Source organism: Heteronotia binoei, chromosome 7 (assembly GCF_032191835.1).
Source record: "Heteronotia binoei isolate CCM8104 ecotype False Entrance Well chromosome 7, APGP_CSIRO_Hbin_v1, whole genome shotgun sequence".
In the NCBI taxonomy this organism is placed as follows: Eukaryota; Metazoa; Chordata; class Lepidosauria; order Squamata; family Gekkonidae; genus Heteronotia; species Heteronotia binoei.
The window spans coordinates 135,060,348-135,079,166 of NC_083229.1; the positions used below are offsets into that span (position 1 = coordinate 135,060,348).

General features: G+C 46.0%; 1 protein-coding gene across 1 annotated transcript in view; it reads left to right on the top strand.

Annotated features, from left to right (window-relative positions):
- DNAH5 (dynein axonemal heavy chain 5) overlaps nt 1–18,819 on the top strand; it is a 266,064-nt gene that overhangs the window by 102,574 nt on the left and 144,671 nt on the right. Inside the window, exons 29-36 of the mRNA XM_060244379.1 lie at nt 528–727; nt 818–971; nt 1,207–1,370; nt 3,768–3,924; nt 6,425–6,637; nt 8,000–8,224; nt 9,081–9,253; nt 11,330–11,508. Coding sequence (XP_060100362.1) covers nt 528–727; nt 818–971; nt 1,207–1,370; nt 3,768–3,924; nt 6,425–6,637; nt 8,000–8,224; nt 9,081–9,253; nt 11,330–11,508 — 1,465 coding nt within the window. The remainder of the gene's footprint in view (nt 1–527; nt 728–817; nt 972–1,206; nt 1,371–3,767; nt 3,925–6,424; nt 6,638–7,999; nt 8,225–9,080; nt 9,254–11,329; nt 11,509–18,819) is intronic.

The following is an 18,819-nucleotide window of genomic DNA, read 5'->3' on the forward strand; positions in this document are numbered from 1 at the left end:
GTACTTTTCTCCCTTTCTCACAATACAAGAACTCATGGGCATTCAATGAAATTGCTGAGCAGTCGAGTTAGAACGGATAAAAGGAGGTACTTCTTCATCCAAAGGGTGATTAACATGTGGAATTCACTGCCACAGGAGGTGGTGGCTACAAGCATAGCCACCTTCAAGAGGGGGTTAGATAAAAATATGGAGCAGAGGTCCATCAGTGGCTATTAGCCACAGTGTGTGTGTATATAAATTTTTGGCCACTGTGTGATACAGAGTGTTGGACTGGATGGGCCATTGGCCTGATCCAACATGGCTTCTCTTATGTTCTTATGGTCTTTGTGCAGCTTCACAGCAGACAGGCTACAGCTGAGCTCCACTTCTGGCTTTGCTGATTATTACAGCTTGTGATTGGCTTGCGGGAAGCCTCAGCACTGTGAGTCTTCTCTGAAGACTGCTCTGTTGCTTTGGGTGCTGTTCTGATAGGCTTGGTGTGCAGTGGTTAAGTCCTCTGCAGTCGGTACCTGTTGTTGATTTCACAGGATATCTGCATCAGTGCCGTGAAGGAGAGAGATATTGAACAGAAGTTGAAGCAGGTGGTTGCTGAGTGGGACAACAAAACATTTACTTTTACGGCTTTCAAAACCCGCGGAGAGCTGCTCCTGAGGGGAGACAGCACTTCTGAGATCATTGCGAGCATGGAGGACAGCCTGATGGTCCTGAGCTCCCTCATGAGCAACAGGTAACAAGATCCTTCTCCTTGTCTAACTTGGGTTTGTTATTTATGAGATTGTTTTGGAAGACTCTGTCTAAACTCTTGCATTTACTTCAGGTACAACACACCATTCAAGGCTCAGATCCAAAAGTGGGTACAATATCTGTCCAACACGACTGATATAATTGAAAACTGGATGACTGTGCAGAATCTGTGGATATACCTGGAGGCTGTCTTTGTGGGTGGAGATATTGCAAAACAGCTTCCAAAGGTACGCACTTTTGCTTGGTCATAATGAACCTGCCAACAAGGTAGGGTAACATTGGCTGCTAAGATGACAGGCCAATCATTTTAATGCCCTTCAAAACATACATCAGAAATTTACCTTGAGAGGTTAGCATGAGAACCTGAAAAAAGCAACCCCTGGAAGTAATCTTTTCTCAAGTCCTCCTGCCTGGGTGCCCTACAGTCACTCTGATGGCTTTCTTGTTTGTGTCTTGAAATAGGAGGCCAAGCGCTTCTCTAACATTGACAAATCCTGGGTGAAGATCATGACCCGAGCCCATGAAATACCAAATGTGGTCCAGTGCTGTGTTGGAGATGAAACCATGGGACAGCTGCTGCCTCATTTGTTGGAGCAGCTGGAAATTTGTCAAAAGTCTCTTACAGGGTAAGACATTTTATAGATTCAGGTGGGCAGCCGTGTTGGTCTGAAACAACAGAACAAAGTTAGAGTTCAGGGGCACCTTTGAGACTAACAAAGCTTAATTCTGGGTAGAAGTTTTTGTGTGCAGGCACACGTGAAAGTTTGGACATATGGACATATGAAGCTGCCTTATACTGAATCAGATCCTCGGTCCATCACAGTCAGTATTGTCTTCTCAGACTGGCAGCGGCTTTCCAGGGTCTCAAGCTGAGGTTCTTCACGCCTACTTGCCTGGACCCTTTTGAGTTGGAGATGCCAGGGATTGAACCTGGGACCTTCTGCTTACCAAGCAGATGCTCTACCACTGAGCCACCATCCCTCCCCTTATACCCAGAATTAAACTTCATTGCATGCACATGATAGCTTATACCCAGAATTATATTTATTTATTTATGTTAATTTATATTCTACCCTCCCTACTAGTGGGCTTAGGTCGACTTACAATTTATAAAATACATAGTTGGTTAAAATATATATGAACATTAAAACAGTTAAAATAAGAATTAAAACAGACAGCTGTCAGCCAGGAATACACAGAGTTAGAAACCAGGCTGAGTAGCAGGTACTTCTAAAAAATTGGCCCATGCAGAAAAGAATTTAGCAACCCAGCCCAAACCTCCGGGCTAACTGGGAAGGGGGTGCATATAAATGTTAAATAACATTGGTGAGAGGATCGCCTCCTGAGCCCAATTCAAGGTGTTGGTTTTGTGTCTTTCAAAGCCCAACATGGCTTGGGAGCAGGGTATCTGAAAGCCTGTCTTCTTCCATATGTTCCTGCTGGGGTCTGTAGACCTCTTGACTCTCCCACCAATCAAAGAAGCTCATGTGGTGGGCACCGGAGAGAGGCTTTTTCAGTGGCAGCCCCTCAGTTCTGGAACAGCCTTCTCAGGGAACTTCTCCTGGCAAAGACAGTTTTATTTAGGACTGTATTTGATTCACTGAGATTTTATTTATTGGCACTCCAAATTGAGATATTAAATTATGATCTTTTAGGTGTTTTTAATAATTGTGGTTTTATTTACAGTGTAAGTTTCCTTGAATTCCACATGGCAGAAAGGCAGCTAAGTTTTAAAAAAGTAAATACAATTATAAATAAATATATGCCAGACTCCAGCTCTCAGAAGGAGTGAAAAAACTCAGGCATTCCTTTGCTGATATCATTGTACCTCAGGCTTGAAACTAAGGCAGTTGTCCTGGGATTGAGAAAGACCTCGCTTCATGGTGATCTATCACATGACAGCAACAAGGCTATCTCATTTGGTCAGAAGCCTGTAGACTGTTTGATCCTCTCTTATAACTAAAAGTCATCTAGGTATTTTCTTTCTGGACTTGTTTCTGGCCAGAGTAGACAGTATTTGGCTTGATGGATTAATTAATAGTCTGACTCGGTATTCAATAGTAAAATAGAACTTTCTGCAACATCTTGTATGGGAAAATTGAGCACAATAGTGGCCTATCTAAATTCTAAATTTGCCTTCTCAAAATATTTATTCTAAATTTATTCTATTTATTCTAAAATATTTATTCTAAATTTGCCTTCTCAAAATATTTATTTGCATGAAATGTCAATGCTGGAGTGTTTCAAAGCAGAGTGAGAGCAAGAGTTCATTGGAGGAATTGTACTTTAACCTCACAGGTTGTTGTAGCAAAGGTGTTGTCTTGTTCTTGCTACTTTCCCATTATTTCTCTCAGGGATGACTGGGTAATCATTTCATTTAGATCTTGAAGTGTTAGCCAAGATCATCAAAGCTTTTTAATCCCTGGAAGCAGGATTTATTTTACTTTTAATGATGCATTCTTTCCTAAAGTGAGATGAGGAAGATTCAACCACTGAAAGACCATGATGGAGGACATCTTAAAATGTGATGCTATACAAACTCATCAGAAGAGGCCTGCTGGATCAGACCAGTGAGGGTCCATCTAGTCCAGGATCAGTTCTCACAAAGTGGTCAGTCTGTTCTTCTGGAGGGCCAACAACAGGGCACAGAGGCCAAGGACCTCCCCTAATAAGAACATCAGAAGACCCCTGCTGGGTCAGACCAGTGAGGGTCCCTCTAGTCCATCTTCTTCTCTCACACAGGGGCCAACCAGTTCCTCCTCTAGATGGACAACAACAGGGCAGAAAGAACATCAGAAGAGCCCTGCTGGGTCAGACCAGTGAGGGTCCCTCTAGTTCATCTTCTTCTCTCACACAGGGGCCAACCAGTTCCTCCTCTGGAAGTCCAACAAGCCAACGGGAAATTCCATATTTTAGTTACTCTCTTTGTCAAGTAGTATTTCCTTTTGTCCGTCCTGACTCTACTGCCCATCAGCTACATTGGATGCTATAGCATCAAGTTCTTTGTTCTTGTTCCATTTCAGGTATTTGGAGAAGAAGCGGCTTTTGTTTCCTCGTTTCTTCTTTGTGTCAGACCCTGCTCTGCTGGAGATTCTGGGCCAGGCTTCAGATTCACACACCATACAAGCTCACTTGTTAAATGTCTTCGATAACATCAAAACTGTAAAATTCCATGACAAGGTTTGTGCAACTGTAATGTTAGCCTTACAAGGAAAGTAATTATTCTCTGAGGTTCTGGGTGCCTGCAAGTAGTCCCTTGTGCTTTCCTTCAGTGCAGAAAGTCATTTTCATACTAGGCAGGCCACAGATGTTACACTAAACATACTCAACAGGCTCATTTTCTGAGTTCAGCTGTGCTGATCACTGGATGTGTTCCGATAAGTTCAAACACCTGCCAAAGACTGGCTTGCTGAGCTGAGCAGAGGTGGAGCAAGGCTGGGGTGGGGAGGGGAAGCAGGATTCAATGGTGCTGTGTGAGAACTTGCAGGCACTGTGAAGCACCCTGCTGAACACCACGAACATAGCCAAGGGCAAATAGTCCATTGAGAAAGGGCTCTCTGGTCGCATCTGGCAAACAGGACATCAGTTGAATCTGTGGGTTTTCAGGCATCCCTGCATAGGAGACCATGGCTTGCACCCATCAGCAGTTCTGGTTGTTACTGCCTGTCAAGCTGCCTGCGGGTGACTCAGAAGAGGTTTCAAGGCAAGGGAAGGAAAGAGGTGGTGGCCATGGCCAGTCTCTGCACAGCAACCCCAGGTTGCCTTGGATGTCTCCCATCCAGCTCCTGGCCAAGGCTGACCCTACTGAGCTTTGGGGAACTGATGAGATGGGGCTAGCTGGGCCATCCAGGTCAGGCCATTGGTGTGTGATGTCCTCCTTTTACCCCTCTTACTGCACTCTAAGAGTGATAAGTGACCCCTCAGGAATGACCTGATGAGAGAGTCAGAACAGACGTCTGCAGCGGGAGAGGGGAACGGACAGAAATTGCCACCCCCACCCCCCCTTAGTGGATATCCTCAAGTGGGGCCAAGTCATTGCGATGCTCCATCCAGCTGCCCGCTCAGGGATCAACTTTTTTCCAGTGTTGCTTCTTCCCTGGGACACCCCAAGGCAGACCAAGAGCTTGGCTTTTGAGCCTCAGCTGTATTATCTGGGATGGCAGAAATCTTATCACCATCTTTTATTTAGTTTTGAAGTCATATACAGACGGAAGAATTAAGCTGCAAAAAGCTTTTTAATAGTTTAACTTCACCTTAGAAAAAAATTCTCAGGTAGAAAGATCTTAGACTGCTTCTGAGGGAGACTTTATCGGAGGCTCTGCCAAAAGGGATTCTGTAGCTGTGGAAGACTGGAACCTGAGGCCTTTATATGCCACGCTTGTCCAAATGTGGAATTGTTAAGGCATTCCTTGGCATATCTAAGGCATGTAAGAAACAGGGCAATGGTGAAAAATAGGGAGCAAACACACTGGGAAATTAGCACAATATTATCTCGACACTAAAAAGCCGCTTGAGTTTGGTCTGTTCCTGTTAAGCATGGAAGTTTCAAAAGAACCAAGCAATGATTTGGAAACAAAGTCTTTGTTTATTAATAATCCATTGTGCTCATAGATGGAACAACTTGAAAGTGATACATTTCAGTGTGTGGCATCTGGCTTTAAGGAATACATCAAAGGGAACAGTAGAGATAACTTGGAATTCTATCATGAGCGTGTCAATTACTACAACTATGCATTTGTCTATCTTTTGCGGTTTGAAACATCCTGAGTCCCAGGCTTGAGCTTGGGAACTGTCTTGGGAGGCACTATCTTCAAAGCAGGCATTCCCGCATTTGTTACAGAAAGTGAGAACTAAGGAAGGGTTTACATAGCTTTGATATGCATCAGTAGCAAAGTAACAGTCTAAATAATACAGCTTTATATTAAGAATAACTTGTATGCTTGACAGTTCCCGGGCAATCAGTCAGCCAACGCTGGAGCTGTAGGATCACAATAGTGGTCTGTGGTTGGCCATTCACACTGCTATTGTGCTTCAACCACGGACTCCTTAAAAGTTCCTTGGTGTGTGAACTCGAGCAGAGAAGTACATGAGCACTTCTCGGAGTGGGGTTAGGGGAAAAAATCCCAAACATGCTGGAAACAGCTTGGTACAATCACACTGCTCTTCCATTTAAGAGTCACACTGGGGTGATCAGATAGCAACTGAATATGTGACCCAGATGGGGAAGCTACCAAGAAGATCCCGGTGGCTATTTAATCCAAACAGGAGGTGTCTGGAGACAGGTAAGAACAGGTGCGGCTCAGAAGCCACATGTGTGCATGTGATCAATCCTCTTTAATCCAGATGGTAGGCGTGACTAGGTTGGGCCAAATCTCTTGTGTGATTGCACCCATAGTCTTTGTATTTAGAAAGTTCTGCCTTGAATTCCTGGTGTGTGTCTTGGGAGGCTGGGCCAGAAAGATCTGTGCTTGGAACCTTGGAGAGCCATTTCCACTCTGAGTAAATAATATTGGGCTAGTTGGATCAACAAGAGCCCTGATGTTATTTGTTTACAGCTTAATCCCCAGGAAGGAAAATGCTTCATAAATAAGTTTGCGCGATTGTAAGAACTGCACAAAAGCTCTTGAAAAAAATGAAGGGCAAACTGATGCAGAACTATCATGCTGTGTATGACTTACAGGTTTACGATCGGATCCTTTCCATTTCCTCCCGGGAGGGTGAGACAATTGAGCTGGAAAAGCCTGTCCTGGCAGAAGGAAATGTGGAAGTTTGGCTCAATTCTCTCTTGAAGGAGTCCCAGCATTCCTTGCATCTGGTGATTCGACAGGCTGCTTCAAGCATCCAGGAAGGAGATTTCCAGTTAACAGAGTTTCTTTCTTCTTACCCAGCTCAGGCAAGTTTCTCATGTAGAATAGCTCTGGGATGAAGGTTTCCACAGAATATTTTTTAGAGGTGAGGTCTCATGTGAAACCCTCCATGCCACTGTCTACCATGTTCCAAAAAGTGTCCTGATCTTCAGGAGCATATCTCTTGTGATGAGATGGACTGTGGAAGAGGGAAGGAAGGAGAAAAGGTCCATTCTGCCCATGATATTTTGTAGTTTAGGAGTTCCTTATTGTGTCAGTAAACAAGTTTTCATTCATAATTTGGTTTTTGCAAAAGTGGTATTTGCAGTATCCGAAGAAGCATGCATGTGCATGAAAGCTTATATCCATAATTAAACTTAGTTAAAGGTGCCACTGGAGTCCCACTTTGTCTTTGCTATGTGAACAGCTTGTGTTTATGGTGACTTTAACCAGGGTTAACAAAAACTAAAGTGCACTATTAGGCTGGGTACAGACGGGCAGCTTTGGGTGCACCGGAGACATCCCAAACTGTGCTGCTTCAAACTGGCGTGGCCAAATCCCGATCAGATGCTCCTGCATGATGCACTCGTATATCAGGCAGGGGGCACTTTGGCGCATTCACATGGTTGTTGCACGCTACCCCCTTAGCGCAGTTTGGGTTTCTTTTTTCCCCTTACATTTTTAGTGGCCACGCGCTCATGTGCACATGTACTCATGTGCTCTGGGCAGTTTTTAAAAAAGAATACCAGTGAGTGCCTAGAGTGGATCGGTGGGTTCACACCACCAGTCCACCATGCTTGTGTGCTCCCATGGTCAGGTGCCCAGAAAGATGGATGGAGCGCAGAAGAAGAATTTACTGCCACTTCCCAAGTGGTAGCTCTTTGATCCATCTCAGAGATGTCGGAGGATGGGGTCAGTGTGGGAGTGGAACAGGCAGCAGCTGTGCCTGTCTGACCTGGCTTTTTCAATCTGCCTGGAGGCAGTCCCCACATTGGCTCAAATTGGCCATCTGAATAGCCTTAGTGTTTGAAAATGGCTTCAAATCCTGGTTTGCATTTTATCATGGGTAGCATTGATGCTGACATGAGCCTTTGATAATGACTAGAGCTGGGAGAGGAACAAACAATCCTGAAATCTGTTCTGAACTCCTGAACCATGACTGAGGGACCAGGAGGGTTACCCATGTATGGGTCTTAGTGCATGGCATATCAAATAACACCTATGGTTTACTTAAATGCCAAGATAGACCCGGCTGGTGAATCAGTATATACCAAAAGAGTCCTTAGATGGGTATGTGTTTCTGTGTTTAAAGCATAGCAAATGCAACGGTGGGTAAGTCAGAATGTTTTGGGAAAGATGAAGTACTTTGGGAAAAAACACAGTACTTAAAAGGAAAATTATTTCTTAAGGTTGGCTTGCTGGGAATTCAGATGATTTGGACGCGAGATGCTGAAGAAGCTCTGACAAATGCAAGATATGATAAGAAAATAATGCAGAATACAAACCAGTCATTCTTGGTTCTCCTGAACAGTCTGATAGACATGACCACGAAGGAGCTGACTCCAGTGGAGCGAATTAAATATGAAACACTGATTACAATTCACGTGCACCAAAGGGATATATTTGATGACCTGGTAAGGCTGCTTATTATTAGTCAGAAACAACCCTTCAGGAAAGACAGCATCAATGTATATCACCAACACTGTAGCACTGGGGCCACAGCTGCGCTCTCAGGGGCCTTGTATTTTCCAGGCAGTGACTTGGGGGCCCCAGCAGATAGAAGTGATCCTCCAGGTGGTACCCAAGGGCTCCAATGTGTTTCCTGTTCCTATTTGCTTCTTCCCGAAAGCATCTCCTGCCTAAAGTAAAGGCCAACCTGCTTTTCCTTGACCTTGTTGGAGCAGAAGGCACTTCCATAGAGCCCAGGAAATATCACTATGGCAGCTGCAGGCTGCCTTGCCTCCCTTGTAGGAGGACATTTGGCTTAGCTTTTCCCAGCAATTTGTGGTTGTCAGCAGCTGTTTGTGATTGGCCCTGTCTCTCCTGGCAGTCATTTTGTAGTGGGACCCATTACAATTTCTCAAAATCCCAAACTTGTCCACAGGCTCAACAAGGAGACCCCACTGGTGGATCTCCTGATGGCACCTAGTTTTTCTTGGCCACCATGTGACAGAGTGTTGGATTGGATGGGCCACTGTCCCAGTCCAACATGGATTATCTTATGTTCTTAAGGTTAGGACCCTAACCAATACCATTCTCATTGCTCTCCTCTTCAAGTAAGGGACTGACATATATTTGAAAAATCATTTAAACTTCATTGCTTTGGGTATGGCACACTGTCTGCTGTTCTTATATTCCTTGATGGCAGATGTGTTTTTGGGTGTTGAGATTCCCATGAATTTACAAGTAATTGGTTCCAAGTGGGGATTTTAATGCACTTTCATTGAACTAAGATTCCAGACCCACGATGGCCTCTGTCCTTCTCTCTAGTGCCGGATGCATATTAAGAGTCCCTCTGATTTTGAGTGGCTGAAGCAGTGCAGATTCTATTTCAGTGAAGATGCAGACAAGATGCTGATCAACATCACAGATGTGTCCTTTGTCTACCAGAATGAGTTCTTGGGGTGCACTGACCGGCTGGTCATAACCCCTCTGACGGACAGGTGAGACACAATTGTCATTGGAACAGGAAAGGTCATTTCTTTGGTGTGTCTGTATCATGCTGTAGCTTAATATCTGCAAATCTCATTCTGTCTTTATCCTTAAATTATATATATTTCCAGACTGGGCAATATTTGGAATGCAAGGCAGAGAAGCGATTCCTTGTGTGTGCCAGTTGCTGGGAATTTATCAGTTTACTTAAGGGATATCTATGCTGCCTCTCCAGAGAACAAAAACCCAGCCTGAGCATAAGACAGCACTAAACAGCACATAAAACATCAAACCACTGAAAAGATCACTCCCTTAATTAAAACCAGGACCTCAAGTTACAACGAGCCATGGCTAAGATGGCCTGAATGGATGCTTTGCCATCAGTTGGACTATTCAAATATTTCCTATTCCAGTAGAATTTGCTCATGCTCTTTAGGAAGAATTGACTCTATAGCACATACTGTATTTGGCTGCCTGTGATTCAACTCAGTTTATTTTAACCACTTTGTTCTGTTGTTTTAGTTTTAGTGGTTTAGTTGTTTTAGTTGTTAGCCACATTGAACAAGTCTCCGGAGAGGTGACGCCTACATTTTCTAAATTAATTTCACTGTCTGGTATTCCATTGTGCAGTTGCTGGTGTGTGCATATTGCTAGACACTCAACCCACTCTGAAAAAAGGGGGAGGAAGTTTGGGTTCTGGAGATCAGTGATTCCCGCCCCCTTGCCCTGCTTCCAGATCAGCTGTAAACACGGAGAGCCCAGGGCTTGGCCTGATGAGTCATGGCTTCTCTCTGAGCTCCCTGAAGTCCCACCTGCTGCCTCTGGCTTCACTGAGCTTCCCAGAGGAAGTGGGGACAGAGGCAGCAGGAACTGAGCCCCACGTGCCCGGACTGCATGATGACAGTGCCCGTAGGTTGAAATGATCCAAGTGGGCAGCCATGTTGGTCTGAAGTAGTTGAACAAAGCAGGAGTCAAGTTGCCAACAAAGTTTTATTCAGAATGTAAGCTTTCGTGTGCTAAAAGTACACTTCAGACGAGGGAATAAGGTACAGACCTTGACTGAGTACTCCCCATGAAGCCATTGAACAGAAGTGTTTCCGTGTAGTACAATCAGGGCTTTTGGGGGGCAGGAATGCACAGGAAGGCAGTTATGACTGGCTTGGTGTCAAGGGGTGTGGCCTAATATGCAAATGAGTTCCTGCTGGGCTTTTTTTTTTACAACCCCCCCCCCTAAGTATAGTTAAGAAGTGCAAACATCAAAGTAGAACAAGAGAAAGTTGGACAGCATCCTCTCTCATTTAGATCCAGGAGTGTATAGCGATGCTTCCATCATCAGAGTAGTACCAGCCGTAGAAAAGCTGTTTAACAGACTGCCATCTGCTTGGTTCTGTTAGGTATTCTCCCAACAGCCCTTGCCTCCAGGCCAGCCATAGTAGGGTAGTGGTAGGGTAGAAACTATGTTGCATGATGGGGCAATGTCATGTCATGTCCAACCAAAGCTCCTAATGTAGTCAACAGTCCTAATGTAATGATAGCCAACACTCTGAGAATCCTATGTCCCCTTCTCCATCCCCAAAATCTCTGGTGTGTCTGTGTGTGTGCCAGAAAGCAGCCAGGCATCCCTATGGTTTAATTCAAGCAAATGCAAATCTAGGTAACTGAAGTGGAATGCCATCGTTAAACATTATGGTTCAAGCTCCAGGAAACTGCAGTTGATATTTTGCCCCCCCCCCCCCCCCCCCCGTCTACTTTGATATTCAGGCTAACTGATTTTCTTTCCTGGACATCCACAGGGTGTCTCAAAAAACTCAGATGGACTCCCATTCTAGCTGCATCGGAAGAAATGAGCCGTGACTCATGAAAGCTCCTCCCTGCAGCCACCAATGTTGTTAGTCTGGAAGGTGCTGCTGGCCTCTGGCTCCTTTCTCCTGCTGCAGACAGACTAACATGGCTGCTGCCCATCTGGATCTATCAAAATTGATATCGAAAAGTTTTCCTTGGCCTGCTTTGTATTTTAGAGCATTGACTTTAAACTCTGCTTAATAATTTCTCATGGCAAGTAGATTTATGCATTCCTTTCTTTGCAGGTGTTACATCACTTTGGCCCAGGCTTTAGGCATGAGCATGGGAGGAGCGCCTGCCGGACCTGCCGGGACAGGGAAAACAGAAACAACGAAGGACATGGGCAGGTGCCTTGGGAAATACGTTGTGGTCTTCAACTGTTCCGACCAGATGGATTTCAGAGGCCTAGGGAGAATCTTTAAAGGTCAGGGTGTCTTTTGCTTTGCAAACTGTGACTCTTTCAGTAAAATGAAGGCTTCTATTTTAGCTGCATTAGAAATCAAGGCAGAGTGTGTGTTGCTTTTTCTTATTGGTGTGAAAATGAGGGATGTAAAGGAGATGTATTTGAATGTGTAATCTGTCTACTCTGCCTGACTTTGGAAGCAAGCTGCAGCATTTCTGTCACCAGCCGGAGTTTCTGGGTTGTCTTCAGGGGCAAGGAATCCTCATCTCAGCTGCCAAAATGACTGTTCCCAACCTAGAACCTGTTCCCGGTTTGGCGTAGTGGTTAAGTGTGTGGACTCTTATCTGGGAGAACCGGGTTTGATTCCCCACTCCTCCACTTGCACCTGCTGGAATGGCCTTGGGTCAGCCATAGCTCTGGCAGAGGTTGTCCTTGAAAGGGCAGCTGTTGTGAGAGCCCTCTCCAGCCCCACCCACCTCACAGGGTGACTGTTGTGGGGGAGGAAGGTAAAGGAGATTGTGAGCCACTCTGAGACTCTTTGGAGTGGAGGGCGGGATATAAATCCAATATCATCTTCTTCTTCTTCTTCTAGAACTCGCAGAATATTAATATTGTGTATGGAACATTGTTTTGAATGATTTCAGCATAATGCCTCAGACTTCCACAAGAAATCTGGTTGACAGTATAATTTATGTTCTGAGTTTCCAAAATGGGATGTTTACCTTGCACAGTCATATATTCTAATAGCAAAGTTATCCAGATCTGAAGATCCTTAAATCCAGAAACTGGAGCAGTGAATGGATAAGATGCTTTCAACTAGGGTGGCCAGATCGTCCCGCCCACCCGGGAAAGTCCCGCCCCTACCCCCATATTCCCGCCTCATGGGTTGGCTAACCCGGGACCAATCAAATCCCAGGTTCGCCAAAATCCCACTCAGGCGGAGATCCTAGGCTTGCGCGGGGGAAGGCGGCCGGGCGCACCCTCGGAGCCAGGCGGGGATGGCTGGGCGGCTGCCGGCTGATCATCGCGGTATAAGAACATTTCAAAGCCTGAGTCGGCATTTCAACGGCCTTTGCTGGTGAGTAAGTACAGCCCCGTCCTCGGGCACGGTCAGTGGTGCGGAGGCGCGCGGGACCCCCCAGGACTTGCAGTGGACGATGCCGCCCCGACCGGTGAATTCCGCCCACCTGTGCAGCCCACAGACCCGACACGCCCATCCGAGGGGCTACGGTCTTGGAGGACAGCCTTCGGACAGAGAGCTCCCTCTCTTCCACGCCACGGTGGTCTTGCCCCCCAAGCCTCCGTGCGGGCATCCAGAGGAGTCCTCACCCCCACTCTCTCGGGTCCTGCCACCTGGCGGGAGACCCACCCACCTGCTTGCCCTGTTTCCGGCGGTGGCATGACGTCCTGTTTGCGGCGGCGCGTGCTTCGCGTGCACACACACACATTCATTCCCCCCTCAAGGTATCCCTGGCTGGCCTGCAGATATTATGGCCACCCTACTTTCAACAAACCTGAAAAATGCCTCAGGTTTGCAGAAAAACCTAAAATCTAAAACAAAATACATTGGGTGGTTAACCCCTGCCCCCCCCCCCCAAATGATAAAAAGCATGTGTAGCTTTAACATACAGAGGCCCTCAGGGATTGTTTCTAGGCAACCGCAACTGGCCAGCATCTAAGGCTTGGGTTCCATCAGTAAAAGGCAAGGGAAGAGGCCTGTTTTGGCCTTTAAGGGAGGACTCATTGTAGCCAGCAACCCCCAGGTAACTTCATACTTATCTGAATTGCTTGCTTCACTCAGGTTCAGCTGCTTGCTACTGTTCAGCAACAGCCATCCCAATGAAGGTAGTCCAATGTAGTGGTTAGAATTACAGGCTGGGACCTCAAATCCCCATTCTGCTTTAAAAAGTAGTTGGGTGACCTGAGACCACTTACATGTTCTCTGCCTAGTCTACTTTATAGGGTTGTTGTAAGGATAAAATAGAGGAGAGGGAAAGGATGGGTCCCCAATGTGGAGAAAAGCGAGATATAAATGAAGTAGATGAGTGAGATGGGAGGGGGTTTAAAATGTGGGTTGAGGGGTGGGTGTGGAAGAGAGAAGGAAGGAAGGAAAGATGAGGACATGAGAGTTGCTAGGAGGAGGGAAAGAGAAAGTAGTGTGTGGGAGTTGAGGCAGGAGAAAGTGAGGTGCCCTCCTCAAGTTCTTGCAGGTTCTCCCCAGTGCAAATGGGCAAGGTAAACTGGCCCTGGGCAACTGGGCATAACTTTTCTGGGGAGAGGCTTCCAGGGGCAGGGAAGGAGGGGAAACTGCACAGGAGGGCAGTGTCAAGCATCAGTATTTCAAGTAATCAAGCAGTTGTTGGATACAAAGACTTGGTTTATTGATAATCCATTGTTGCTCAAGGTGCAGCTCCTTGAGAGTGATACAGAGTTGCTCATAGCATGGTGTTTTAAGGATTGCATCAAAGAGCATAGGAAAGATAGCTTCAAGACATAACAAGCATGTGTGAATTGTTACAGCTATGCAAAACTACTATCTTGCAGTTGAAACTTCCCTCGGTCTCATACATTCTTGTCCCTGTTGATAAGCAATGAATGGGAACTGTTCGGGGGGAGGCGCCTCCTTTCTCTCTATCATCAATGTTACAATATTCCTACATTTGCTACCCAGAGGTGGGAAAGAGGGAAGAGAGATGAGAAAGTAAGAAGGGGGGCGTTGAGCTTTGATATGCAGCTATGAGAAAGGACAGTTGTCAGGACTAGAGGGGAAGAAATCAGAATCCAATAATACACAGAAATAGCATGCTTGACAGACATATGAAGATAAGTTGGCTGGTGGATGGGAAAGACAGGAACAGGCAGGAGAAAGGGAGGACGTGTGGGGGTTTTAAAGGAAGGGAAAGATGAAATAGTGGGGGCAAGGAGGAAATGAAACCGCCCCCCCCCCTGACAAATCCTTGCCGGTCCCCCTCTTGAATTTGAATTACCAAGTTGGCCAACATCTGAAGATATTTAAATCCAGTAATCAGAGCTGTGAATGGACAAGACAGATCTTTCTACAAACCTAAAAATGCTCAAGTTTACAAAGAGTCTGAAGTCTGAAAAAAATATATGGCAGGGGTTTAAAAAACACAACATGATAAAAGAAGCACCTGTAGCTTTAAGAAATGGGAGACCTCAGTGGTCATTGCTATGCAACCACAGCATTCTGGGCTGGCTACAGGGGCAAGTCCCTTTCCAGGGTCTTTTGGCCTTTAAGGGAAGACTTATTGGAGCCAGGCCTGGCACAACTACTGGGTGACTTCATACTACCCTCCTGCATTACTTACCCAGGCCTGGTTGCTTGCTATTTTTCAGCAGCAGCCACCCTATGAAAGCCAGTGTGATGTAGCAGTTAGAGACCCAGGTTTGAATCCCCATCCTGCTGTGGAAGCTCACTGGTGATTTGGGGCCAGTCAACAACTTTCAGCCTAACCTAGCTCACGGAGTCATGGTGAAGATAAAAATGAGGAGAGAAGAATAATGTAAGGTGCTTTGGTCCCTACTGTGGAGAAATGTGGGATACAAACGAAGTAAATAAATCATAAATGCAGCTGAAAAGGGGAGGCAGTAAAAAGTAGACTGGTGTATGGCTGAGGAGGAATGAGACAGGGAAAGGGGAGAGGACATGGGGGTTGCCAGGAGAAGGGATAAGAGCCCTGTGGCACAGAGTGGTAAAGCTGCAGTACTGCAGTCCAAACCCTGCTCACGACCTGAGTTCAATCCTGGTGGAAGCTGGGTTCAGATAGCCAGCTCAAGGTTGGCTCAGCCTTCTCTCCTTCCGAGGTCAGTAAAATGAGTACCCAGCTTGCTGCGTGGAAAGTGCAGATTTTTTATTTATTTTAATTTATTTTATCAAATATATATCCCGCCGTCCCCTAATGGGCTCAGATGACTAGGGAAGGCAATGGCAAACCAGCCCATAAAAATGTTTTCCATGAAAATGTTGTGAAAGCAAAGTTACCCCAGAGTCGGAAGTGACTGGTGCTTGCACAGGGGACTACCTTTACTTTTTTTTTTTAGGAGAAGGGAAAGAGGCAATAATGTGGGGAGATGGGATACAGGGGAAAGTGAGGCCTTCTCCCACAAGTCCTTGAGGGTTCCTAGTAGGCTTCCCAATCCCCAGGTTCCAGCAGGGGATCCCCTGGTTTTACAGGCTTCCCCCCTCCCCCAGCCAGCTGGCCAGCGGGGGAAGCTCCACCCCCACAGCCATTATGCACCTCCAGGAACGATTCCCATAGGGAATGATGGGGAATTGATCCGCGAGTGTCAGGGGCTCTGGGGGGGCTGTTTTTTGAGGTAGAGGTGCCAAATTTTCTGTTTAGCATCTAGTGCCTCTACCCAAACCTCCTAAGTTTCAAAAGGATTGGACCAAGGGGTCCAATTCTATGAGCCCCAAAAGAAGGTGCCCCTATCCTTCATTATTTTCTATGGAAGGAAGGCATTCTAAAAGGTGTGCTGTCCCTTTAAATGTGATGGCCAGAACTCCCTTGGAGTTCAATTATGCTTGTCACAGCCTTGCTCCTGGCTCTGCCCCCAAAGTCTCCTGGCTCCACCCCAAAGTCTCCTGGCCCCACCCCCAAAGTCCCCAGATATTTCTTGAATTGGACTTGGCAACCCTAGTTCCTAGCCATGCAAGTGGGCCTTGCACAGTGGTTGGCACCACACAACTGGGCCATAGTTTTCCTAGGTTGAGGCTGTTAGGGGAGGGCAGCTGAGGACAGAGAGGTAAATAAATGTAAGTTCACTGTTGGGAGGGAAGGAGAGAAGGAAGCAGGAAAAGGGAAGAGGTTATGGGGACTTTTGGGAAAGAGGTATTAGTGGGGAGAGGGAAAATCCCCCTTCTGCGAGTCCTTGTGGGTTCCCCCTTTTAAATTCTAATAGCTAAGGCGGCTGAATCTCGAATACCTAAATCCAGAGAATGGACAAGCGAGGGACAAGACAGATCTTTCTACAAACCTGAAAAACAGGAGAGGAGAATGGTAGGTTCATGGCTGGTGGACTGGGAAGGAGAGGAGGGAGGAGAGGGAGAGAAGCTGTGGGGGCTTCCAAGGAAGGGAAACCGGAAGTGGTGGGGGATCCACAAGTCCTTGTGGACTCTTAAATTTTGGCATACCCTGAGCAGTTTGGTCTGTTTTGTTGGGTTTCCCCCCCAAAACTTGCTCAAGATGTGATTTATTCGGCTACCAAACTGGAACAGAGAATTATTAAGTAGTATATGAGTGATTTGAAGGAGGAGCATTTTCAAAGTTGTAGTTAAATTTCAAAACCTAGCCTCTGATTGAAATTTATAGATATTTTAATATAGATATAGAAATTTATAGATATTGACTCACATTCTCAGTGTTCCCTGACCAACGTTTTTCATGAACATAAAATGTCAGTAATCCTCTGAGATTGCAGAAGTGGGTAATAGGCTGTTTTTATTCTACTAGTTTTGACTGAATCACTTCAGGATTGCTATTATTGCTAACAGCCTTATAGTGTAACAGATGTAAGTGGTAATAAAGCCATGATAAACAATAAGGCTTAGCAATTGGAGAACAAATAGATGATTCTGCAGCGCTGAGGGGAAAAAGAAAGCTGTCTAAGCTCAGTAGCCTGCCTAAGGAGATAGGAATAAGAACCACTAGCTTTAAAAGTTTGCTTTGGAGAAATAAAAATGCTAAGCATTATCCCACCAATCCTCCAAAGAGCTCACAATGACGGTACGATTTTCTCCTGCCGCCATTTTCTCCTTACATTAGTCCTGTGAGGTAGGTTTGACTGAGAGAATGTGACTGGCCTGTTGTCACTGGGAAGGATTTCCTGGGGGGCAGGCACCACCTCCCAAGATTTTTCTACCATCACAATTCAGGTTTCTGCTTACCCCCCACTGCATCAGAGTCCTCCCGCACCGGAGCTATTAGGACCTGGGCCTGAGCCTACCTAAGCCTGGATTCATAACTGAGGTAAACAAACAGACAGAAGATGTAGAAAAGAGCAAGTGTCCAGGAGCACCTTCAAGGCTAACAGAATTTGTGGCTGCAGGGGAGGAACTTTCAGGAGTCATGGCTCACTTCTTCAGTGGCTCACAAGAGCTCATCCCCTGCCTTGAGGGTGCTCCTGGACTATTGGTCTTTTCTACTGCTACAGAGTAATATGGCTGCCCATCTTGACCTAGACACAAGATGGTTTGCTTCTAAAAAGTAAAAAAGAACAAACTTTATTCAGAACCCCCCCCCACCCCCAACTTCAGGTAAATATTAACAATGAACCAGAAGTTATGGGATGTTCAGTTTACAACTTGACATGCCTCAGGAAAAGTTCCTTTCAGGCATAAATCCAGCACTCCGCTAGACCCAGTGACCCCTGCTGGCCCACTGTAGCACCTCAGGCTCAAAGGAGAAGACATTACGTGCATCACCACAGGGAGAGTGTGAGGAGAAGGCCAAAGCCCCTCCTACTCCCATGCCATGAGGGCAGCCCATATCAGACTGCTGTGGCACTGAAGGGTTGCTGCCAGTACCCATGGTGACCCTGTGTTACATATAACATGTAGCAGAGCACTTTCACACATGCCGAATAACACAGTTTCAATTAGGATTGCCAAGTCTAATTCAGAACATATCTGGGGACTTTGGGGGTGGAGCCAGGAGACTTTGGGGGCAGAGCCAGACTTTCCCATTTCCAAAATAAATGCATAAAAAATTCAGCAGTGCAGTTCACCTGAATAGTTATCATTTCCTCATCCTCCAATAGTTGCATTTCTAGTAAATGAAAGTGTAAACACACAAAAAGCAGCCAAAATGCAGAGTTTGCAAGCTCACATTTTTGTGCTCTCACTGGGGCTTTACTCACAGGAACTTCTGTTCTTCAGTGTAACACAGGCAAACGAAAGAGAGAGAGGTGGAGTTTTCCTCTATCCCATAGACAGGCTCCTATACAAAGACTCTGAAAACAGTGCAAAACAAGCACAGAGTTAGACACTATTACTGCCTCCCCTACAAAGACTTCTGAAAAGTACTCTCTCTCTCTCTCTCACTGGGTCTGGTTCCTTCACAACGACATCTGACAATTACAGGGGCTACGCTGCTCTCTCTCTCTCACACACACTCTTACTTGCTGTGAAATGAAAGCAAAACAAACGGAGGCTCTACTTCTGACCCTTCCCCATGAAGTACTTCCTGCTCAACTTTAAAGGGGCACACACACACACACACACACACACACAAAGAGGCATTTTAAAATGGGACCTGTTTGCAGGTTTCTTAACCTGTGAGAGAACTAGAGGTACTGGTGGCTGTGGGGGCA